This window comes from Mustela nigripes, chromosome 7 (assembly GCF_022355385.1).
Source record: "Mustela nigripes isolate SB6536 chromosome 7, MUSNIG.SB6536, whole genome shotgun sequence".
Lineage (NCBI taxonomy): Eukaryota > Metazoa > Chordata > Mammalia > Carnivora > Mustelidae > Mustela > Mustela nigripes.
In genome coordinates, this window is record NC_081563.1 from 79558915 (window position 1) to 79583719 (window position 24805).

Here is a 24805-nt window from a genome sequence, read left to right on the forward strand (position 1 = left end):
TGGGGCCAAGCGGACGCCCCACACCATCCCACAGAGACTGCTTGAATGCAAGCATTTGCTGGCCAGGGCTCACGTGCCCGGGATGGGGCAGAGCTGGTCTGGCAACCCCTCACAGCTCAATCTTTGTCTTCTCTTCTGCAGCGACTCTGAAATCCAAGCAAGACGAGTTGCACCGGAAAGCATTACAGACCCTGGACAGGTGAGGGGGGACCACCGGCCCAGCAGAGGCACCAGGTGGCACACTCACACGCTTTATCTCCCTGGACCCCTTGCTGGAGGCAGACTGAAGGTTTCAGGCCCCATTTTATTGACCAGGAAGCCAAGGCTCTGAGAGCTCATGTGGGAAGTGGGGACAGGCCTCTGGGGTGAGGTGGGGTGGGTGGGCTGAGCCCTCCAGTGATGGCAGACTGCCCCCAGACTCCTCCCCGCTGCAGCTCAGGGCTCTAACCCGGGAATCAGCCCATGACTGTTGTGAGAATTCTGTGAGATAGAGCTAGAGAAGCACCTCGCGAATGCACCTTAAGTGTAGCAGGGACTCAAAAATTGGTGTTTGCCTCCTGCCAGCCCTTCACTGACTTGAGGGCTGTAAGGAGCCCCCATGCTGTCCTCACAGACATTTCCTGGCATCCAGGGTGCTGGAGGGAGGAAGGGAGGGGGATGCCAGAGAAACCCTTCCCCAGTACTGCTGTGAAAGATGCTAGCCTGTAGGCGGTGCTAGACATCTCGTGCTACCTTTATGGGAACATACTAGCACATCCAGCCCCACTCTGGCCTGGCCGCGTTGTTCCTGAACCCAGGGAGGTGACAGAGTCCCATCTGAGCCAATGCCTGTGGAGCTACCAGGGCCAGCTCTTCATTCCCCAGGCTTCTGTCCCAGAGAGGCCCTTCACAGCCTCTCCAACGGCAGGGCTGTTCCCTTCTGTCCTGCGGAGGAGAGGTCAGGCTCCAGGCTCTGTCTAAGGCCATCACAGGGCCTTGGCCAGCTCACTGGGAGCCTGCTGCCCACAGGCTGCCACCACCATTCTCCCCCACTGGGCAACCTCTGAGGACCCCTGACATTTCTCCCTGTAGAACACAGCCCAGGGCTGGCATGCTGGAGGCCCATGGCACACACAGGGTGCCCAGTCCTTGCTCGCTGACCTGTCACTCCTTCTCCCCATACAGAGCCCAGCAGCTGGCGCCCGGTGACCCCCAAGTCATCCTTTATGTCTCGCTGCAGCTGGCCCTTGTCCGCCAGGTGGGTTGTCGCATTTCCTAACTTCCAGGTCCCTGAGGGCTGTGGAGTTGCTCCTGCTACCGCTGCTTTGCCCAGCCACGTGACCCTTTGCAAGGACTTGACCTCTCTGAATCCCTGTTTTCTCATCTGTTACATGAGTCCCTTCGCCCTGCATCTCTGAGGGACCCAGTGAGGATTAAGTCAGAAAATGTGGTAAAGCCCATGGGGCCACCCAGGAAGGGATTAATCTTGGCCCTCGAGGCCCCTTGAAGGGTTCGGTCTCCTTAGACATTGCTGAGTGACTGCAGGAAGCATTTAGGTCCTCACCTTCCACCAACCTTTCCCCACGAGGCTCGACTTCCAGGTCCGGGGTGAGGCTCTTGGTACCTCTCTGCCATTGTCCTCAAGGAGCAACACTCTGCTCTGGTGCTCCGAAGAACACGGGTGCACATACCTGAGAGCTCTGTAGTTTTCACCCTCCATAAAAGCGCCGGTGCTTCTCTTGCCAGTCAAGTTCAGCCTCTGGATGAGAAGGCAGTGTATTACTGCTCTGAGGCTGCCTGGGCTCTGGGGACTTGAGGAGGGATAGGCACATCTCACACATGTGCAGAACTGGGCAGAATGTTCTCTCATGTCATCCTACCCTCTCAGCTCCTGGCACAGGCAGGACTGCCCTCCTCATTTTGTAGCTAAGAACGGCAGCTCAGAGAGGTCAACCGATGACTCTAGCGAAGAAGTGGTAGGGCCAGCTTCTATTTCCCCACCACCTCCCTGCCGACCCCAGAGCTGCAGCTCTTGCCAAGGTGGGCCTCTGAGCAGGAAGGGGCGTTTGAGTGCTGACCTCCATCGCTGCACGGACAGGTGCGGAGAGGCCCCCTCTGGCTCTGCACAAAGGGACCGGGCTGGCCTCCTTGGAGCCCCCACACCCACCCAGGTCCTCTGCTGCACCATGAACCTGCCTCTTTATTCCCAAGCCTGACCTGGGATGATAGCACCCTCTCGCCACAGTACTTTGGGCCATGTGTTCTTGTCAGAGCACTGCACCCAAGGCCCAGGGTCTCACTTGAGTCTGCTCTGCCCTCATTGGCTGGCACTAGCCCTGGAATCCTGGGGGGAGGTTGGGTGGAGAAGGTTGCTAAGCCGGCTGTCTTCTCGGGCAGATCTCCAGCGCCATGGAGCAGCTGCAGGAGGCCCTGAAAGTGTGCGGGGATGATGCCAATGCCCTCCACCTGCTGGCCCTCCTTTTCTCTGCCCAGAAGTACTACCAGCACGCCCTGGACGTCATCAACATGGCCATCACAGAGTACCCTGAGAACTTCAAGTGAGTTCCCTGTGGACACGGCTAGGGGCCGGCCTGCCGCAGACACTGGTGCCCGTGCGCGCCCCCACCCTGCCACGTAGCCAGCCGGCGCACACTGATTAAGTGCCAACTGCATGCACAGCCCTTGGCTGGAGGATGGAGGGGGGCAGGCCCCATGGGGTCAGAGAAGGCTCTGTTATTCTGTGCCTGGAGGCATGGGGGGAGGGTGGCGTGAGTGGTGAGCTCCATGCTACAGCCGCAGGCTCTAGGGGGAACAGGGACTCCAGGGGAGACTGTGTTCACATGCACGTGCTAGAGCTGCTTCCACCTCGCCTTGGGCTCTGTGTTTGAGCCACACAGGGACACTGCTTGTGTAACCTAATCATAACCCTGGCCCAGCCAGTTCAGGGTGAGTTGCTCACTCTGGCTGGGCTGGCAGAGGCCCAGTGAACCACCTCCCTGCCCCTAGGCAGGTCACAGGCATTGGGAGAAAGGGGTTCCCTCCTTCCTGAGCAGTCCTGGCCTCTCCCTCCATCCTTGGCGCTCCATATCTGCCCCCCTCAACCAGGTCACACTGCCCAAGGGCCCCTCTCTTTGGAGCAGGGTTCACGATCATTTGGCCCAGGCCATGGTGGGTGTGGCAGGGTCAGACTTTCCTGCCCCCACCTAGACACAGAGGACCCACTGCCACCCAGTCAGGACACTGGGGAACAGAAGACATGCTGGGCCAGCTGTGGCAGGAAGGTGTGTGGCTCTGCAGGAGGAAGTAAGGAAGTCGGTCATCTTTTGTTTTCTGTTCTCTTCCCTAAGGCATGTGATACTGGGGACAATAGATCTTGTTCCCTTGATCCTGGGAGGCCAGGATGATGGGCGCTGGAGCATCCCTATTCCCACCATGTTCCCCCTTCAGGTCTATTTAGCACAGCCAAGGCTGTCTTGCTTTGGAGAGCAGAAAGAAGCGCAGTGCCAGCTCACTGGATGGGAGACTTACACTGGCAATGAAGACAGGCTCACAAAGAATCAGGGGAAACTGGTGGGTGCTGCAGCCATGTTAGCTGATAAAGGGAAGCCGCAGCTGACCCAGCCAAAGGAGGTTCCCTTCATGTGGGGGGCCTGGGCATCTCCTCTGTCCATCCCCAACTCACTGGCAGCAGAGCTGGCTTTCCTGGGCCTTTGGCCTCCTTCAGAGGATGCTATGGGTAGCTTTGCCTGCAAACCTTGCAGGATGATTTTGGCCTCACCAAGGCTCAAGAAGTGTGTTTTGGGAGCAGCAGGGAGCCCTTACGGTAAGCTCCCAGAGTGCCCCATTGAAGAGCAGCCCCAGTGCATAAAGCCAAGGGCGGGTGTTCCCCCTGCAGGTCAGCCCCACTGCTCCTAGTCCACACTGACCCTGTGCCCACTCTGACTCCTAACCCTTCCTGTCCTCCTGCCATCCTGTCTCCAGTGGGGCTCAGCTGCCCATGGGCCAGGAGTAAGAAGAGCTGCTGCGTGGCCAACTCTACAGAGCCCGTCCTTAGTGTTGAGGAGCTGGACCTGACCCTCAGCCTCAGCCCTGCATTTGGGAGATTACTGAAATTGAAAGTGAAATCCGTTCACTTGAAAAGGCAGATAGCTTAGGGAATACTAAAACACAGATAAAATAGTGTATGTGGCCAAGAGATGAGTTCCCTTGTCTCATTAATCCCAAGCACAGTACAGCATTACCTACTGTGTAGAAGTTTATTTTTTTACCTTCAGTGAAAATACACAAAGGACAAAGGCCCTCCTCTTCCAGTACCAATGATATCACTTTTTTCCAAGCTCCACTCTCATGAGCGTCAGGCAGAGTCTGACCCACTATCTGCTGCCAGCCATGCATGTGCTTGTGTGCGTGTGCGTGTGTGCACACAGGTGTGTGCATGTGTGTGTGTGTTTACTCCATTGTCGGTTAGGCTTGATGGAGACAAAAACTGTGCGGAGGAGAATTTTTTCTTTTTTAAAGATTTTATTTATTTGACAGAGAGATCACAAGTAGGCAGAGAGGCAGGCAGAGAGTTGGGGAGGGGGGGTGTGGAGCAGCCTCCCCGCTGAGCGGAGAGCCCGATGCAGGGCTCCATCCCAGAACCCTGAGATCATGACCCGAGCCAAAGGCAGAGGCGTAACCCACTGAGCCACCCAGGTGCCCCTGCGGAGGAGAATCTTAGACTCCTAGAGTGGGAAGGGGTCCTGGCCCTGGCCCAGGTCAGAGTGTGTGTCATAAGAAAGAGTCCGGGCCTGGCATCTGACGTTGTTTAATGAGCAAGTCCTTTTCCCAAGTGCAGTGTTACCTGCCAGTGGAGGCTGGGAGCAGAGGGGGACAGAGCTGTCCTAAAGGAAGTGGCACAGGGAATTCTCTTACTGCCCACCTGGCCCTTCCTCAGGCCCCCAGTCCCCTAAGGGCCCTCTTGTTCCAGCATTTGGCATCTCGATGCAGCTTTTGGGTTGAAGCTTTCTGCTGACAGAATCATGTCCCCTGGCCTAAGGTGGGGAGGCTAATGGCACTTTTTGAAAATCTGCTTGGAGCCCACAGTGTGTAGGGTGGGGAAGCTGGGTTTGGAGGGCAGCGTTCTGGCTCTCCCTCAACCCCTAGCCTACCTCAGGGGAGGCGCCTCCTGCCCCTGGGCTCTGGGGCTAGGTGAAGAAGCCCCTCTTCTCCCCAGTCTTTCACCCCCTCATCAGTAGTATGTATGCCCTGCCTTTCACGGGTGCTTCCCCCTTTCCCGCCCTCACCTTACTCAGGGGCCAACTCCCTCACCAGAGGCTTCACTCACTGAAAGTGTCGTCGCGGAGGGTGGGGAGACGTGGTCCTTGGGGAGGTTGGGGACTCCCGGTCATGAGGCCCATGGGTGTGCTTCTAGGCCACCAAGAATGCCTAGACCTGAACCGTAACAGTTGTGCCTATGCTACTGTGTCCAGGGAGATGGCTTTCACCAGATCATCTATGGGACCCTAAACCCAAAACAGGTGATAGGCCCCTCCCTGGCTCAGACTGTGTGCTTGGTTGATCTGTAGGATATCCATGCCACTCTGTGTCAGCTGTGTCCCTACTTCTGCTGGCAGAAGCCTTCTAAAGGGGTGGGTTCTGCATGAGAACAGAATGGCTCCATCCAGACACCACAAGGTCACTGCCAGGGCATCAGGAGCTCCGGCCATGGGGCTGGCAGTAGGGAGACCTCTCTGAGGTTCAAACCCAAGAAGGGAAAGTGTTTGAGTACCATCCCTAGGGTTCTTCTGGTTTATGTCACTGCAGAAAGGCCTGGGGACCCGAGCATCCCATTCTCTGAGGTGCCTTGCTCTGCAAAGCCTGCCCATGTGGGGACAGTAGGGATAGAGAAACAGGGGCAGACTCTTTATCTCGAAGCCACCATGAGTCCCTCCCTTGGAAGGTCATGAGGACCTCTGTCTTGATTGGAGCCAGCCCTAAAAGACTGCAAAACTAACTTTAAAAAAAAAAAAATATATATATATATATATTTATATATGTCTTGTCTGTCCTCCTATATTGTGAGATAATACATTTCTGTTACCTTAAAAAAAAAAAAAACAACCCTTAAAAAAATACCTGTATCTAGGAGGTTGGGAGTGGGTGTGGAAAATCCACAGGCCACAGAGCTCTGTTGGAGTGACCATAGAGCCTGACCACAGCTCTTTGTGAATAAGGCAGTTCCAGTCCCCACAGATGGGATGGCAGAGTACAGAAACCCGTGGATTAGCAGGAAATGTCGTTGAGCCCATTACCGGCCAGGGATCACTGAAAAATGTCATTGCCCTTCCCTGGAGCCTGAGCTCTGCTCCTCCAGCTGCTCCCTGTGCCAAGAACAAGCTGCGTGTGGCCCCAGCTGTTGTCACAGCAGATAATTCACCTGCTGGTCCCGTCAATACCATGGCAGCAAAACAAACAACAAAAAAAATCAAAACCCCTTTACCCTGGCCTCTGTGTCCCCAGTGAGGTCTCCATGTGAGAGCCTGAGCTCCGTATGCCACCGGGAGCCCCCCAAGGCTGCTCTAACGGGTTGAGGCTTTTCAGGGGCTCTTCTCTTCTGCAGAACCTGTGCCTGCGTTGGCTCCCAGAGGCTGTCTTAGTGAGGGAAGAGGCTGGCAGGCTAGTGTTGAGGGTGGAGGGAGCCAGGCACGGGGCATGGGAGTGCAGGGGGCAGGCCAGTGGGTGGAATGGAGCCCTTTCCATGCGAGCTTATCCCCACATGAGGGTCACAGTGGGTCATGCTGTCTGTCTCCTGTGCCACTTCCAGAAGCTTTCTCAAATACCAGACACGGACATCTGTCCTGCCTCCGAGTCCTGTGGTGAGACTCAGACAAAAAGAAGTCTTGCAGTCGGTTTAGAAGCATGTTCAAGGGCAGCGGGGTGTCTGGAAGGCAGCACACCCGCAGTGTGGGACCATAGCGTGGGACCCCTGTGGGCAGGGTGCGTGAAAGGCACTGAGCTGGAGGAGGGCGCCATTCCTGCAGGCCCAGGAGGCACAAGCCTAGGCAGGAAGCCCCGTGAGAGGTGTGGGAGCTCCTTAGCTGTGCCCAAGGGAGGCCACCATTCCTCCAGGCAGGCAGATGACTCCTGGAGAGAAACCCAGCCCTTGTGGAGCCGAACTTCGGAAAATCCCTTGCAATTCAGGGATTAGAAAACACAGCACAGAATACCTTGATTTCCATGCTGCAGGATGAACTTGAGTGAACGGAGCTTGGGCTTAAAAGGCAGAAACGTGATGAAGCAGAGACTGATGTCCCCGTGGGGACAGTGTGAACCTGGCACCGGGCAACCAGACACCCTGCACAGCTTCCTGAAATCCTACGGGCTTCCCACTAAGCCCTGGACACGTGTGCTGGCCGGCCTGCAGGGGGCCTCAGGGGGGCAGCAGACTCCCTATTTAGAGCTGGTTTCCAAGCCAGGCCCCACAGCGGAACGTGCGTGGTCTGGTCGTGTGCAAGCTCTGGGAGCCGCCTGCACAAGTCCCTGCACAAGTCCCAGCACGGCAGCCGGAGGCAGCTGGGAGGCTCCGCCGGGGAGGGGCAGGAATATGGGGTCAAGGGGTACAGGCCACTGATAAGCATGGCTCCTGAAGCTGGGGCTCCAGGGGCACTGGTTTTAGGTAACAGATTCCTTGTGCTTTAGTCAGTGCGCTTGTAGTGAAGGTCACCATGGTAACCAAACAAAATTCCTCGGCTTCATGATGGGAGCTTTCCAATAACCAGCCTGTCAGTCACTGCCCCCACCCAGACCTGGCAGCCTGCCAGACTGGGTTTGAAAAACCCAGACCAGGGGTGGACTGGCGGGTGGCAGAGGAGGCACCGGGCAAGACCACCTCCTCCCGCCCCACCCTTGGGGGGTCCCGTTAGGCCCTTTTGGGAGTTTCTGCCTAGGCCAGCCCAGGTTCCCGGGGGAATTAGAAGATCCTAGGGGAAGGTGTGTCAGAACCTGGGGGGGATACCCCCCTTCTCTCAACGCAGGAATAATACGGCCCTCTCCACAAGCTGGAGCTCGCCCTGTGTAAACAAACTATCGGCACAGCCATCTCCCCCAGGAAACCTAGGCTGTTTTGGAAAATGTTTGAGCTGATAACTAGGCTAGCTGGGGCCAGACCTTGGCTGGTTCTGGTTGAGGCTAACTATGGCCTCAAGGGCACCTGTCTGATCTACCTGGGCTGCCTCACCTTCTTCTCAGGTTATTTCGATTGGTGCAATCCACTAGGCAGAAGGCTCAGAGTCCCGGGCCTGTGTTAACATTTCTGACTTAAACCCGCTGTGTTTATTGGATGGCTCTTATGAAGGACTTGTAATAGATCAAAAAGACACTTAAAATACCAACACTCCAGTGAAGGGGCTGGAATCAAAGGTATTAACACGAACAGAGTTTATCGCTTTGCTGGATTCATTAAACTTTTCTGGCTAGCAGTGGGCACCCCCCTCTCCCCGCCCATGAGGACAAGAGCCAGGGGTTAAACTTGCAGGCCCTGTGGCTGAGGGAAGTGTTAAGCCAGGCATAATCACTGGCACCAGCACTTTCTTCCCCAAAGGTCAGTTCCTCATCAGCTAAGCTGCTTTGACATTCAGCATTTCCCTTTGCCCGTGGTTCTGTGCAGCCTCCTGTGATCTTGCTCTGTGGGACACTGCAGTCAGGGGCCTCGGTCTCCCGCCGCCAGTCTGCTTAGGCTTACACAGGAGGGTCCATGACCCAGGTTGTTTGGTTTGGGGAAGAGAAGGAAAGGAAAGTATTATTTGCAGGTGGTTTGTTTGTTTGTTTTCCCCCCCAAAAAGAATTCTTAATTTGTTTTGAAGTGATTTTAGCTCCTTGTTTCCTGATGCTCACTCCCTGATCTCCCAGCCTACAACATTTGCTGGAGGCAGGCACTGTGGCCTAGCCCCAGGACAAAGCCTTTCTGCCCCAGGGGGAGAGGGTATTCTTGCCCCTGAGGCAGGGTTGGCCTCCCTTCTGCAGTGGGTGGTCTTTGGGTCCCCAGGGTCTGCTCACTGGGCAGAGGATAGAGACCTAGCCTGAGGTGTGTTTGCTTCTTGGTGATTTATACCGGACTGGGATCCTACCTTTCTTCTATCTAGGGGCCTTCTTTCTGGAAGTTCTTCCACTCCTGAATGGTCAGGGCAAGGCTCTGCAGGGTTTGGGTTCTTATCTGTTCAAGATCAGGCATTTGTGTTTGGAGAGTCATCTGGAGATAACTGGAGCTAGGCAGCAGCTGAGAGAAGCAGGGCCTGGAGGCCTGCTTGGTCAACCTTGGGTCAGTACAGATAAGAAGGCCTAGGTGCAGGCTTGCTCTCAGAAATGCCCTGAGGCTGTTCTCCCTGCGGGACCAGGGCTGTTGAAGCAAGGAGGGGCTCATTTCGGGAAGCACTAAGTTTGCTGGCTGTTGATGTTTAATACTTCAAAAGTAGTTCATCTTGAATGAATTAAGAGGAATTAACAGTATGAGCTTCAAAAGATGAGGGTCCGTAGGTCAGTTACTGCCCCAGACCCAAGAGGAAATCATTGGTTTTTAGGGCTAAGAGCTGTTGTCAGGGTCCCTTCCGTATTGGGGGTTAGTCTCTAGGAAGGTGAGAAGGCTGGGCTTCCTGCTGGCCCTCTGCCTTTCAGGGAGGTCACTCCTATTGGAGTTACTTTAAAATAATACCCTCAAAGAGCATGTGTCTGACTTCAACCAGTTATTTTCCCTGGTGGAGTCTCCCAGAGGCGTGGAATTTGGAGGAGTGTGTGCAATCTATGTTGCCCTGCACCCACCTGGCTTCCTGGGCCACTGGGTAGAGCCAGGTGTTGGAGCCAGGTGACTGCAGCCTGAATGGGGGTGGCGGGGGTGACTCCCACCAGACAGCCTGTCCCCATCCTGTCCTCCCGGTGGGGCCTCTGAGCGCACTCAGCTGGGCCTCCGGCCCGACCTCCAAGTCATCACCCCTGCTAGGCCAGCCTGCTAGTTCCATTTTGCCTAGAAGCCCCCCCACCCCTCACCCCTGTTGGTCAAAATGGAAAACTGAACTACTCAATTGAGTACTGGATTCTCTTCCGGGTTTGTTTCCTGATTGCCTTAGATATTCTGTTTGAACTTCCCCTTGTGGGTGGAAGCACTCTCCGGAGCAGACACTGTGGCCTGTGCTCTGCCCCCGCCTCCTCCCGTGGGGGCCCCTCTGCTGGACACCCAGCATCCCCATTAGACCCTCAAATGGGTAGACCATGGGAGTGGTTTAGTCCGATGCTCTGGAGGGAAGGAGGGACCCCCACACAGCTGTTGACATCTTCCAGTCTTCGCTCCGCTTACCCTGTTTTCTTGTTCGGGGGTGTTTATTTTCTGCTCTTTACAGCCCTCCTACTTGAAAAAACTACTGGGAGAGCTAGATGGTATCTCAAGGTCAGACAGCTGGTACAGGGCAGAGAGCAGAGGCCAGAACCCAAGCCAGGTGGCGGGCTGGACAGCCCCAAGATGCTTGAACCCCACAAGCTTGGAGAATAATAATAGGAGAGTGGGGCATCCGCTTCATGCTCTGTGGGAGGCTCTGAACTGCTCCACATGTGTTAAGTCCTGATCTCCTCAGGGACCCTGGGAGGATGAACAACCCCCATTATTCCCACTTTGAGGGCATAAGTATGCAGCTGTGTGGGATCGGGGCTGGGTCAGCCACAACAGGTGGGGCAAACCTGGATGGAGCACTTCTCGAAGCACAAGCCCCCTACTGGGCCTTTCTGCAGTTTTTCCACAGAACAGCCCCACCCCCACCCCCACCCCTGGGTGTACAGACACTATCCTTCCCATTTTACGGATACAAAACTAAAGTTCTGAGAAGGTAAAAGGACTTGCTTTAGAAACCCGGTGGCTAGAGGGGAAACCAGGGTTTGAACTTGGGTCACCTCACGTGGAGCCTGCTTTTCAGTGCCGAGTCAGACGTGGGCCACGGAGGATGGGGCCCACTTCCTGTTTCCCCATGCGGTGTGCAGACTCTGGCCTCCCCGGCCGGGGACTTAGACTTTCCAGAGGCGTGGCCGCCTGACTCAAAGAATAGCCTGCTTTTTCACTCAATTATGTGTTTTCTGTAAAAATAGAACTCTTCATTAAAACAGCACGGCACAGCCATCAGCCGGAATTACTAATTACTGTCCTTTAAAGAGATAATTCCCCCTTCTGTGCATTTGCCACACCTGCTGCCATCCCCTCCCCCACTGTGGAGAGGGCTCCCACGATGACCAGTGGCATGAGCCAGTGGCATGGGGTTGATGGGACCAGGAAGAATGGACAGTGCCATGGGACACTGCAGCCTCTCTTGGACTTCTCTGATCCCAGGAACGCCCACAGCTCCCCAGGCCTCTTTGAGCCCTTGTGGCTTGAACTCCTTCTGTTATTCAACAAAGATTTGTTGAGTGACATCAGGTCCGTCGATATGAAGATAAGAAAGACGTGGTCCCTGCCAGGCACAGAGTCTGCTAGGGAAGACTGGCTGTGATGGCATGAGCTGAGGAGACCTATCTTGTGGGGTGGCTATGTGCCAGCCACATAGCTTTTTCTTTCTTTTTTTTTTTTTTTTTTAAGATTTTATTTATTTGACAGAGAGATAGAAAGCACAAATAAGCAGAGCAGCAGGCAGAGGGAGAGAGAGAATCAGGCGCTCTACTGTGCAGGGAGCCCAATGCGGGGCTTGATCCCAGGACCAGGGAATCATGACCTGAGCCGAAGGCAGCTGCTTAACCAACTGACCCACCCAGGTACCTCAGGGCTGCCTTTATAGGGCTCTGTTGTCCTTGGTCGTCCCAGCAAGCCTTCCTGGGTGGTGCCGTTACTGTCCCGGAGAGGTGAAGGCACCTGCTAGGAAGGGGCCTGGGCGTGCACCTGCTTTGTCTGGTGCCCACGGCTGTTTCAGTATGATGTGCTCTTGTGTGCTGGGGAGTGAGCCACGGGCAAGAGGTGGGCCCTTCAGCTAGACAGCTGTGGCCGTGCTCAGGCGCTTATTGTACGTGCTGAGTGATTTTATAGGGAGCTGTTTAAAGGAACCGGAAAGGGAAAATATGGACTGATGGTGCTTACAGCCCAGGTCCTTCCTGCAGCTGCCTGTGCTCTGCACGTACTCCCCTACCACTGGGAGCAGGGTGCTGGGGGGAGTAGCCGGTGGGGGACACAAAGGAGAGACTGATCCAAGGCTCCTGGAAAAGGAGAATGGACAAGATAACCTCTGACCCCAGGACAGGGCTTGCTTAGCTCAAGCCGTCCTCACAAAAATATCCCGTTTACAAAATAATTCTTTTAAAAAATATTTTCTTTGGAAGGGCTCATGTTCACCCACTTTTGAGGAGGCTCACCCTAAGATATCTCTATGGCAGTAGGAAAAAATGATTTGTCTGTGCCTCAGATGGGAATGGCTCCAAATCTTAATCCTTTTAACAAATAATTAGCAGGCTGATCCTACCCCAGGAACAGGGGCCAGGCAGGGCCCAGGAAGTGAGGGAGTAAGCGGCAGATGCCAGGCTAACCGTGCCTCCCCCCAAAACTTCCTCCAGCAGCCCCTGGCCTGAGCGGCTGGGCAGGTGGGCAAAGATGTCCTCTGGGAACACCCAGAGACACTGGCCTCCCTGGTCTGCATCTTCCTCTCAAGGAAAAGGGCTGGCCCAGAGGCAGACAGACGCTGGCAAGGCTGAGATGCCTCATGGTCCAGCAGGGGCTGGCCCTATCCATGCTGGTCGAGTGCCTGTCTGTACCCCCAGCTGCGGGACGGTGCAGGTGACACGGGAGGTGGCCGGTCCCCGCCTTGAGCAGAGCACGACGGTAGAGGTGTGTGTGGTGGGGACACCCTTAGACACTGCCTAAGGGATCCCCAAGCCTGGCCACATGAGGTGGCCAGTGTGGGCCTCCAAGCTCTGGTGGCATTCTTAGGGAAGGTGTGAGCTCCTGGAGAGTGGCCTTGTGGCCTCCCTGGGCCTCCCTACAAGGACCAGGGCACACATGCTGCTTGGATTGGGCTGTGGATCCAGGACCCAGGAATCCTTCCCATAGCCCTCCCCCCTGGGGTGGGACAGAACCCATGGTGTGTTTACATGGACTCTTGCTCCTTCCCCTTCCCCAGAGAGCACACTCACTTTCACATCTGCCTTCCGATGCAAGGCGTGGGAAGGGCCTTCAGTCCTGTAAGACCTCGGGTTTATTCCACTTGGGCCTATACTGCTTAACAAACAGGAAAGTGCTTGCAAGAGGGGTTTCAGCCGCAGCTGCTTCACCTGGACCTGCTGGGCTGGGCCTCCGTCCATACCTTCCCATCCCTTTTCTTTCTGACACACTTCTGAAGTCCCAGGATCCACACAGAGGACCACCTGCCTTGCCAAACAGGCCACGGAGGCTTTCTGAGAGCCTTCCAGGGCACGAGGCCTGGAACCCACCCCTCTGGGTCTGTGAGGCCCGTGGCTTGGGGGCGGGGGTCCCTGCCCCCAGCCGCAGGGCTGGCCTGTGCTTGAGGACTGGGTGCAGCTGTGTTTCTCAGTGGCCGCATAGAGATTACTGCAGTTCCTCTGGTGGGAGATGTCACTCCTGTGTCACTGGAACCCGTGACTTGTCCTGCTGGGTGACAGTGGAGCTGGGACTTCCGTTTGGGTTTCTCACCCCCGGTCCAGTGTGTGTCTGCTCTGAACGACATTGCCGTGTGGGGTCAGCAGTATGGCCGCTCCTCTCCCAGGGTGGCTCCCGTCGGGGAGCGGTCAGGGGGCCCACAGATGCCCATGTTCTAGGTCTTCCTATGTCAGGGCCACTGCTTGGTGGGACTTCCGGCTCTGCCTGGGTGACTGTCCTCCAGGTGGAAGACCCTGAGTCCTCTAAGAAGCCAGATGGCTTCATGTCCCATCCAGGCTCCGTTAAAACCCAGCTTCTAGACAGCTGAGAACAGACTCAGCCAGCATGTTGCTTGCTGTGAGGCACCATAGCCTGCTCTGCAGTGATGAGGCATTGAGCAAACAGAGTCCTCCCCTCCTTCCTAAGCAGGACCCAGCCATGGGACGTGGTGGTGCCAGAAATCAGCTCTGATTTAACACAGATCACGAGACCCTGAATGTGCTGGTTGTAACGACCCAACTCCCCCCACAACTAAGTAGACACTGCTCAGCTCTGTGTCAGGCACTGGAGAGGCAGGGAGGACCGTGCTGCGGCGGGAAGCAGGGCCCTGGACGATGAGTCCTTGCCCCCCTGGGGGGGATGCGTGGCAGGACACAGGACAGGATAGACAATGGTTTTACCATCTGTAGGCATGACTGGCTATAGACCATTTCTAGATTATCTGAATTTAAAAACGCTCAATAGGAATGTGTCTTTGAACTCAGAAGCCTATGTGGCAAAAAAAAGATAAGCATATATAAATAGATAATGTGTATAAATAGATAATATCTAGAGGTATGGATTGTGTAATTAAGTGCTAAGGAAAGACTCCTGAATATTCAGAGAAGGGCAGGGGTGGTCATGCTGCAGCTTCTCTGAGGAGGGCTAGAACCACCGAATTAAAATAGTGGGCTTTTGCAGAGTCTCAGAATCCTTTCTTCCGGTGATGTTTTGGATCCATTTGGTATATGAAACAGGCCTGCCAGAGGCTGGACTGGCTGAAGGGGTGGGGAGCCCAGGCTTGCCCTTCATATCCCCTGGCCCCCATCGCCAGCAGCTTCCCTGAAGCCCTGCCTGGAAGCACCGTTTTCCATGAACCTCCAATGTGTGCTGGAAAGTGTTGCCCACCAGCCACAGTAACACACCAGCACTCACAGGCTTCTCCGACTGTCGTGGGAAGAACCAGGCCCCCCCATGCATCCTGGCATACAGGATAGGGAGGGTGTCCTGTACCGCGACAGAGGAGTGGAGGGAGCCCAACGATGAATTAGAGGCATGCCGCCAGGTGTGCAGATGACGAAGTACAACACAGTGAAGAGTATCCTGGAGGGGCATGTGTACGGCCGCCATGGGGACACACAGGTAGTCCGAGGGTGACCTCTGCTTAGGAGCTGGCTGGCAGTTGGAGGGAAGGGGTGAGTCCCAACAATGGCGATGATGTGCAGAAGGGCACAGATGAGTCCAGGAGCTTGTCCCCCAATTCAGGTTGTTGCTAATACCCGTAGGAGCAGCACATGGGCGCCCCAGGAGGAGCGGCAGGAATGGAAGGTCGCAGTGCAAAGGCGCTTGAATTGATGTCTTGGACAGTCTGGGTAGGGTTCTTTGTTGAGGAAGATCCCTCTTGGCAGTGCTCAGCTGTGAGACTAAGGAAATCTCAGGAGCTAATCTGGAGCCTCCAGGATCCAGGATCCGGGAGGGAAGGATCCGACCAGAGGGTAACTGACTGTTGGAGCGCTTGCCCCAGCCCAGAAAGGATGTGGTTTGGTTGAGAAATTCCGCGCTAGGTCACTCACGCTAAAGGAATGTCAGCAGCCACGAGGATAACAGCCTGTGTTGGTAGAAGTCTCCGTCTGCCAGCTCAGCTTGCAGTCACTTATGTTCTAGGCACATGGTGTGGTCCGGTCTGCCACTCACACTGGCCCTCGGGGACACAGGAGGGGGAAGGGGCCGAGCAGAGAGGAGCTGAGGAGGAGCCATCGCAGGGGAAGGCTTCCGGGCTGGTGTGCCCAGGGAACTGTCCCGGGAGCCAGCCTAGCCCAGCCCCGAGTGGCCCTGCCTGGATGTTCTTTTCTTGAGCGTGGATGTGTCCTGAGTCTGCAGGAAGGGGTTTTCACTCCTCATGGACAGCTGCTCCAGCCTCTGGCTCCTGCCCCTTCCCAACCCACCCCACCTCACCCTACCCCACCCTCCTTTTCATCACAGGCCAGCCCCAGCAGGATCTCTGATCTCTACCTTCCCTGCACTGAGTCTGAACTACCTGATTATCTGGGCACCGTGTCATCTTTAGCACCAATATATTACCTTGAAGGCGGAACTGTGTCTTCTACTCCAGATTCCTAAAGCGGAGGCGCCTAATACTTGCAGAGTGTTGGACCCTTGCAGAATCCGGGAAGGGAGGGTAGGGATGGCAAGGCTGGTTCTCATTGCACTAGGATGCAGAGACCACATTCCTGCCCGGGCCTGTGCAGTCCATGCGGTGGGGACCACGCTTTCTGCCCTCAGGGCCTTGTAAGCCAGCCAGTTAGCAGATTTTCTAAGAAGGGCACAAGGCAACCTCAGCGTCTGGGAAGGTGGAATTTAAGGTCAGACTTGAGAAGGGACGAACATGGAGAGGTGAGACTGGAAAGCAGTGGGAGGATGGGGATGCTCCGAGTAAGGGAGAAGATCAGAGTGGCAAGCTCCCAGGCGGAGGCTGGCCTCCCCATCCGGTGCCTGCAGCCTCAGATCACAGGAAGCACACTCAGCCGCTGCGAGGGCCTGCATGCCAGCCTCAGATGGGCCGGCAGAAGCAGCGGGCAGTGATCAAGTACAGGGCCTGACAGTCATGTGCATTTGTCCAACAGCGATGCCAGGATGAAAAGGGCCTCACTGCTCCCCACCCGGTGAGAACCAGAGTCACAGCCTTGTTTGGGTCTCAGTGGCTCAGCCAAGTTCACATGCTGCCCAGGCAGCTGGTGTGCATCAGGGTGGCTGGCAGGACGCACGGTATAAAGAATCCAGGACTTCCACTGCCGTTAGTAAATGGCCACTGCCTTGAATTTCCTAACCCCAGCTGCCTTGACCCACCCTCCCCTGGGACTCGAGGACTCCCTGACAACTGAAGGGCCAACACCTGGCATGCAGGATGCCCAGACCCTCTGCCCTGGTTCTGAGGAGCAGTGTTCTGATGGTCTCTGCTGTGTCCAGGGCAGAGGGAGGAAGCAGTTGGCCTCCCTCCTGTGGTCTGCCTTCTGGTGGGGCCAGCCCCTTCCCTCTCCTCCCAGCCCCCATCAGGGCCACATCCCCACATCACACACCATCCTGACCTCAGAAGACTCCCAGTTTTCAAGTTGAAAGAGGTTCTGAAGTGGTTCTCTTGCTTTGCAGAGTGGCTGTGTTCTAAACGACAACCAGATAGGATCTGGTGGCACTTTAAGCCTATTGCACATATAAGGGGAGCTGGCTATTTTAGGAAATCCAGTGAAGGATTCTTTGATAAAGTAGCACATGACTAATGACTGTCCTCATGTATCCAGGGTCAGCAAACAGTCTGCACTTCAAGTGAGATGTTAACTGAGCACTTACTGTGTGCTGGCAAGGTCTAAAGCAGAATTCTGCCTTTTAGGGGCCCTTTCTTTGCCAGTTCCTTGCTTAGCTTCATTTCTTGATTAAGAGTTGCCTTCTGGGACTGTCTCTTGTATATGGGGGCCACTGGGGAGCGTGTAAATACAAGGATGGCCACACAGTCATTGAGGACAGTGCATGCTGTGGGTGTGGGTAGGAGGAACAGATGAGACTCGTAGCCACACTTGACAGTGCTTCAGAGGCTGGTCAGGAGGGTCTGGGATGGGGGCCAAGTGGATGTGGGGGACCGGCAGAGTGATGGGGCAGAATGCCTTGGGGTCCTAGCCTGGAGAAAAGTCAGGGGCAAGGGAGCCCTTGCAGCAGCGTGCTAACTGCTGCCATCCCTCCCTGCAGCCTGATGTTCACCAAGGTGAAGCTGGAGCAGGTGCTGAAAGGCCCGGAGGAAGCCCTCGTGACCTGCAGACAGATGCTGCGGCTGTGGCAGACCCTGTACAACTTCTCCCAGATGGGGTGAGTGGCCGACATCGTCTCCGGGGTTGCCCATGGTGTGGATGGCCACATTGGCGGGCGGTGGTTGCCAAGGCAACAACCCACAGCTGAGTGGCTGTGATGCCTGGGGTGGTGACAGTATTTGAATCAGAGTCTGCTCCTTACTGCTCCTGGGGCCTTTCATATCCAAAGGCTAATTTTAACCTTTTTGACAGTCCTCTGCAAGGACAGAAAGAACCATCTCAGGAAGCGGAAGTTCAGAGGAGTAAGAAGAAGTCATTACTGAGCGTCTGGGCTGGGCTCTGGGATGGTTGCTCCTATCTTAAACACTGTCAGATCTTAGCCTCAGCCCAGGAGGGAAACTGAGAGTCCAAGACCCTTCTAGAATTTTCCAGAGTCACTCACCTGCTTCATGGTAGTGCTGGGGCTTGAACCTGGGTACTCTGAGTCCCAGCCATCCTGAGCCCAGCGCTTCTTCCTGGCTCCATTTGGAAGCTAGAAGAGGAGGGGGAAGCTGAGTTCCTGAAGGGCCTGCTCCACCCACCCTCCCCAACTCATACACCGGCTCCACACATCCTGTCTCCTACCATAGCGCCCAGCCTGGGCTCTAGGTTTTTCCTGGGTCAGAGTAGGCACTCTAGTCCAGGTTGAAGCTGCTGAAAGTCTTTGCTCCAATCCCCTCAGACACTGTGCAGCCCAAAGCAAAAAAAGGGCTTTGTGCCAGGCCCATGCACATAGTCCTCCTGTCCTCTGGTGCTGACTCCCTTCCCTTCCCTGAAATTGCTAGCTGTGTCCTCTCCCGGAAGACCCCCTCTGACAGATGTGTTTGCATTTTCACAGGGACCAGAAGGCTTTCGCAGTCCCCCAGAGGCATGTGTCTCTAATGGTGAAATTTACAGAGGGGGCCCCAGGCTAATCCAGGGGGGTTAAAGCATTCCCTGGGCAAAGTAGGGTCTGCCTCTCTTTGAAGGCCTTTGAAAGGCCTGGGAGATTCCAGGGCAGAGCAGGACCCAGTGAGTAGAAGCTGCCAGAAGGAGGCTCTGGGGTGAGGGACTTTCCAGAAAGGGAATGGGGAGCTTTCTGGCAGCTGGGTGATGTGGGGGTGAGGCCCAGACTCTGGTGTGAGGGGACCTGCCCTGAGAGGCCCCTTGCACAGCTAGCTGCTCACTGGCAGCAGCTACGTTGGCAGGTCAGCAGTCCGGCTCCCCTTACAAAGAGGAGCTGTCCTTGAAGGCGGCAGGGACTCCCTATCGGCTGGGTGGCTGGTTACCTGCCCATCCAGGAGGCCTTGGTGGGGTCCCCCCGAGCTGTGTTCTGCCTCCAGGCATAGGGGCCCCCTCCAGGCAGCAGATCTGTGGGGCTGCCCCATGTTCTCACAGGGGCTGGGGCTGTAGGATCACCCTGGGGTCGCTTTATATCACCACCCACACACTGGTCTCTGATATGAGGGCCCAGTGGAGCTCCTCCTAGGTTCCCCAGGCACCTCTTTCGGGGAACCTCCTGCAGTTCCCCACTCAGGTCAGGTAGGGCTCAGGCAGGCCAGCTCTCTGTAGTCACATTGCTAGGACCAGAGGGCGGGATCCTGTACCCTTCCTGGCTTTCCCCAGAATAGGGAGCATGCTTTCTGAACCTGGAGCCACAGAGCAGAAACTAGAACTTGTGAAATCTGGTTTGGGGCAGCTGAGGACAGAGGCCAGAATCCACAGCCTGAAGGTCTGGCCTACCTGTCCAACCCAGGTGCCCTCCTTCTCTGCTCCACCCTGGCCAGCTCACACCCCTCAGGCCCCGCTCAGATGCCTTCTTTCTCGGAGCCTGCAGTCACCCAGCCTCTGACCCTTTTATCTCAATGCTCTTGGACTAGGTCTTTCTAAGTGTTAATCGTGGGCGCTCCCTCCTGCCTGGCTGCCAGGTTCTTTAGAGCAGGAGAGATGCTATATCTTGGCCTAGACCCAGGTGGCAAAAGGTCCCTGAGATGGGCTGTTTCTGGAGCCCTTGGAGTGTCCCCGTCAGGGGCTGGGAGAGCAGGTGGGACAAGAGGCTGTGGGTGCCTGGCACCTGCCTCTGTCGCCTCCCACACTCCTCACGGAAACCTCGTGAGACCGACCTCCCCCACTGATTACTGCACACACTAAGCAAAATGAGAAAACTAAGTAGCTTTGCTGAGGGTCCCACAGCTGAGGAGGGGTGGCCTGTGTTTCTGGCTCCTCGGCACCACACTCAAGTGCCTCCGGGAGTGGAAGAGGATGGGGAGGAAAGGCCCCAACTGGGACCCACTGTGTTTTGTGGGTGGTCTCCTCTAATGTCCACACAATGGCTGTGCACCAGCAGGCCCAAGTTCAGGCCAGCATGAGCCCGAGTTTAAATGGCAGGCACGGGGCCCTGGCATTCTTGCTGGGACCAACGTCTGGGCGCCCCAGTGGAGGGAAGAAGCCTCTGGCCCCAGGACTTGGTTTGCCTTCTCTCCTGCCATTTTCACCTTGGCCTTTCTCCAAGCTTTTCCCAGGCAGCAGGTTCAAGGGCGACCCCAGAACTGGGCAGAGCGCCTGGCGGCAATGGGCACAATAGGCTGTGCTACCTTTCTGAGCTGGCAGCTCCCCGACCTTCCAGTCTGAGAAAAGAGGAGCCTCTCTATGGTGTGGGAGCTTCGAGGACCTGGGGAATTGGGGGCAGGGGAGATGACCATGCTTGTGTACCTGGCTCTTCCGGGCATGGGGTGAGGAACACCTTCCTTCCCTGGGATGTGGGCTGGGGGCATTTCTGGTAGCCCATGAAGACCAGGCTTTCCTTGGGAGACAGACCTTGGTGCCTGCTCTGTGCCTGGCATTCTGCTAGACACTGTGAAAGCAGCAGGAGGTAGCAGAGACCTCCTGCTGGCCTGGGGCGCTTCTAGCATCACACACTTCAGAGGAGGGAGAATTTCGAACGTGCTGCTGGCAGCATGCTGATGGAGTGCAAGGGAGGAAGGGCACGGGAGCCACAGAGGGCTTTCTGGATGGATGAAGTGCACTGGGCTGAGTTGTAAATTATGGAGGGTTTTGGGTGGATCAGAAGAACAGCGAGAACATTCTTGGTGGCAGCAGCATGAGCAAATGTTAGCCGTGGGGATGAAATGTGGTAGCATTGAGGAACAGCGGGGAGACTGATGACCCCACAGGCACATGTTGGCAGCGTGTGTGTGTGTGTGTGTGTGTGTGTGTGTAGATGTGCTGAGGATTCACAGCATGTCAGTGTAGCTACTAGAGTGACCCAGATTCTAGAACCCCACACCTGAGCTCTGATCTGTTCTGCCACTCTGGTGGTCCTTTCTAATGGTCCCGCTTTGACTCAGTTCCCTGCCCTGAACTCAGCCTCAGAGTTGGCCTGGCACAAGGCTCCCTTATTCTTCCTGCCAGCCCTCCACCTCACCAGGGCCTGGCCTTCCCTTGCCTTTCAGAGGCCTGGAAAAGGATGGGAGCCTCGGCAAGGGCATCACCCTGAAGAAGCAGAGCGGCATGCACCTGACTCTGCCCGACGCCCATGATGCAGACTCCGGTAAGAACGTGCCTGTGGGCGGACGGCTGTCTATGTGGGTTCATGGCTCACTCTCGGCCCGAGCACAAGTGGGGAGAGTGGCATCGCCCCGCCTGGCCAAACCCACCCTGCTCCCAGGCAGCTGCAGCCCCAGAGCCTGGTTCTGAGGAGCTAAGGAGCTGCCGTCGGGCCCCTTTCTGGCTGACTCTGGGGTGGGAAGTGAGCAGCTAGAACAGGCAAAGGAGGGACCCTGCCTCCTGGGTGGGGGTGCAGAGAGGAGAGCCCGAGCAGAGAGACGTCTGTGGAGCCCAGAAACCATCTCCCTGGAGGCTAAGCTTGAGGCCAGGGTCTACTACTAAAGTGACCTTAGTAGATGGAGTCAAGTAGGAAGGAATGAGCTGAGCTTTGATTTACAACTCTAAGCTCAAAGTGGACTGTTTCAATGAGGATACAATGAAAGCAGAATAGCCAAGGCACAAGAAGAACAGGCCACAGAACAGAGCACGAAGGAGTTGTGTTTGTGGCATTGCTCCTTCTGTCCACTTGCGGACGTGAGCCGAGTGCGCCTTTGTTGTCCCTGACTGAGCTGGACTGCCCCGGGCCGAGCCCCATACCTGACTCGGGGGCACATCCGAGGGGCACTGGGCTGACTGCAGAGCTGCTGACTCCAAAGCAGGGATGGTGAAGGGGGGCCCGGCACCCTTGCGGAGAAGAGGGGATGAACCATGAGCAAATGATTAGGCTCCATGGGCGCTCATCTTGGAAACTGAGACCATCTGGGAGTGTTCCGAGGTCTCCTGAGTTTATTGGAGCCTTTATTGCCCCAGCTAGGGGGAGAAGAAAGGGCTCGTGTTTCATCTGCATGTGAAGTGTAAAAATGTCAACAGCCACATATCCTGAGCAGGGACCAGAGTCACTCAGAGCTGCCTGGGCGGGGTGGGGGGCGGGGTTCTTCAGAGCCACAGGGGCCTGCCGAGCTGCTGCTACTCAAGGATTTGGCTCAGCACAGCCTTGAATGGGACCTTTCTGTAGAAGAAGTAGTAATGTGCACCTGGGAAAAGAGAAAGCAAAGAGAGAAGGGAGAAGAGAAAAATCCTTCAGTTTCACCCCCCAGACCATAGTAATGGCCTCTAAGATCTTTCTTCCAGGCCATTTCTTTGTACCCTTGTTTGTACAACCCTTGGTTGTACCCTTTTATGGCTTTTTTCCCCCCCAACTGTGTGCCGTGAGCACCCTTCTCCTTCCAGCTCCGTGCCTCTGTGCCATTCGTGCGATGGCCGCGGGGTCTCAGACAATTAGCCCTGCGTGGATTTTGAATCACCCCCTGTTGTTGGACATCCGGGTCATTTCTGATCTTAGTGTTACAGGCACTTTGGCCAGCATCCAGGCCTGTCTTCTTTAGTGATCGACTCCTCGGAGTGGGCTTGCTGCCCAGCTGCCCCTTCTGAGCGACTCATCCCAGTTGTGGCTGAGGGGCCAAGGAGGGCCCTTTCCCGTGCATCCGTGAGCTGGTTCATGACTACTCAGCCGCCTCTCCTCTCGTTTGGCAGGCTCACGGCACGCATCCTCCATCGCAGCCTCCCGGCTGGAGGAGGCCATGTCGGAGCTGACGGTGCCCAGCTCCGTCCTGAAGCAGGGCCCCATGCAGCTGTGGACCACATTGGAGCAGATCTGGCTCCAGGCTGGTGAGTGTCCCCCTGCCCCAGTGACACCTACCACCTGCCTGCAAGCCTCTCAGAGCCGTGTCCTGCTCTGGAGTTGGGGGGGCTGGTTCCTGGGGCTGTGAAGACCCCTGACAAGGCCTATGTAGACCGCAGTGCTCACAGAAAGGTTTAAGGATCCGGAACCTGGAGCTCTGGTTTCAGCTCGCTCTTCTTTGCTTGGTCCAAGAAGAGTCACTACATTTGTCTGGCTGTGGGTTTCTTTCTCCACCACATGGGGACAGGGCCTGCCTGGGGGGAGGCTCCCCAGCAGCAAATACAAATGTAAGAAGATTTGAAGAAAGACAGTGCTCTTAGCTCAAATACAGGCCCCGTCCATCCTTCTTGCCCACCCTCCCCTGAGTAAAACTAGCTCAGACCCCAGAAAGCTCATGGAATTGCTGGAGAAGATATGAGGTCTGGGGGTGTAGTTCACGATGGTAGAGGGCTGGTAACCCTGAGGTGGCCATTCAGGTGACAGTCCCTCTTGATAGGTAAGGGCATCACTGCTGGCATGGAATGTGAGGGTCAGTTACTATTGGGTACACAGACAACCTTGGGATCACCCACGGCTGGGTTCTAATGCCAGCTCCCTAGGGCCCATCCTGATCTAAAATGAGCTCATGATTAAAGCAGTTGGTACCATGTGGGGCACATAGTAGGTGCTCAGGGAAGTTCCTCCCCGATTTTCTGGTTACCCTGATGGGAGCCCATCTCTCCCCAGGGGCTGGCACCTACACTACACCCCCCACCTCCATGGGAGACGCAGAGGAGGCTGCAGGTAGAAAGTTCCTGAGCCAAGCAGACATTGCAAGTTAGAGGCAGAAAATGGTTCACTGGGAATCTAAGGCTTTCCACTCTCTGGATTTCACATATGGCCCCATTACCATGCAGTCCTCCGCCTACTCTCCCACCCGAGGTTCTGAATCTGGGGAAAGAAATTCCCCAGGTTGCACAGGCTAAACAGGGAAGCATTTTAATAATGCAAACATGGCCCGAGTTAGCGTATCAGGGTCCCTTAGGAGGCTAGGAATATGTGAAGGTCATGCTCCCCAGCCAGCTTGTTGTGTCCTAAGTGGCAAGAGAAAGGTTGAAACTCCAGAGGGATATGAAGCAAGCCCTCCCCTTAGGCAAGCAGCCCCCTGTCTTCTTCTAAGACAAGGAGCCAGCCTGGCTCCCAAGAGGCACACTGGAACCCCAGCCCGTCCATGTGCCTGGGGTAGAAGGCTGCGCCCACACGGGGCCTTCACCATGTGGATCAGTGAGGTGGTGATCAGATCCCGGAGTTGTGCGTTGTCTACTCTGGAACTCCCAAGGTCTTTATTTTATTGCTGTGCGGTGTCTCCTACCAGCAGCAAATGAACATGTGTTTGCATTCCACAAGCCTGCTTTCCATGGTTCAGGTATGTGGCTTTATGCTCGGGGTGCTAGTATAGTCTCGTAACTCCAGGAAGGTTAACTTCCTGAAGCTTGTAATCAGGCGTGGGAATTATCAGTATAAATACATGTCCTTCAGTAATTTGCACATTAGCCTTTCTTCTCTGGACGTTATCCTAAGATATTCAGCCCCAGGAAAACTCTTGAGAACAAAATCTGAATGCTTTGAATGTGGCGCCAGGTAAGGGTTGGGCAGTGTGGTATCAAGAAACAGATTTGGGGGACGCCTGCGTGGCTCAGTTGGTTAAGCAGCTGCCTTCGGCTCAGGTCATGATCCCAGCATCCTGGGATCGAGTCCCACATCGGGCTCCTTGCTCGGCAGGGAGCCTGCTTCTCCCTCTGCCTCTGCCTGCCATTCTGTCTGCCTTTGCTCACTCTCTCTCCCTCTCTCTCTAACAAATAAATAAAATCTTTAAAAAAAAAAAAAAGAGAGAGAGAGAGAGACAGGTTTGGGTGTGTGTGACCGATCCAGAATCGCAGGGACTTCTGCAAGGTA

At 55.7% G+C, this 24805-nt stretch overlaps 1 protein-coding gene across 1 annotated transcript in view; it reads left to right on the forward strand.

Moving 5' to 3' along the window:
• TTC7A (tetratricopeptide repeat domain 7A) overlaps nt 1-24805 on the forward strand; it is a 114129-nt gene that overhangs the window by 69621 nt on the left and 19703 nt on the right. The window contains exons 13-18 of the mRNA XM_059406246.1: nt 142-199; nt 1165-1237; nt 2377-2537; nt 17567-17683; nt 21096-21193; nt 22723-22857. Coding sequence (XP_059262229.1) covers nt 142-199; nt 1165-1237; nt 2377-2537; nt 17567-17683; nt 21096-21193; nt 22723-22857 — 642 coding nt within the window. The remainder of the gene's footprint in view (nt 1-141; nt 200-1164; nt 1238-2376; nt 2538-17566; nt 17684-21095; nt 21194-22722; nt 22858-24805) is intronic.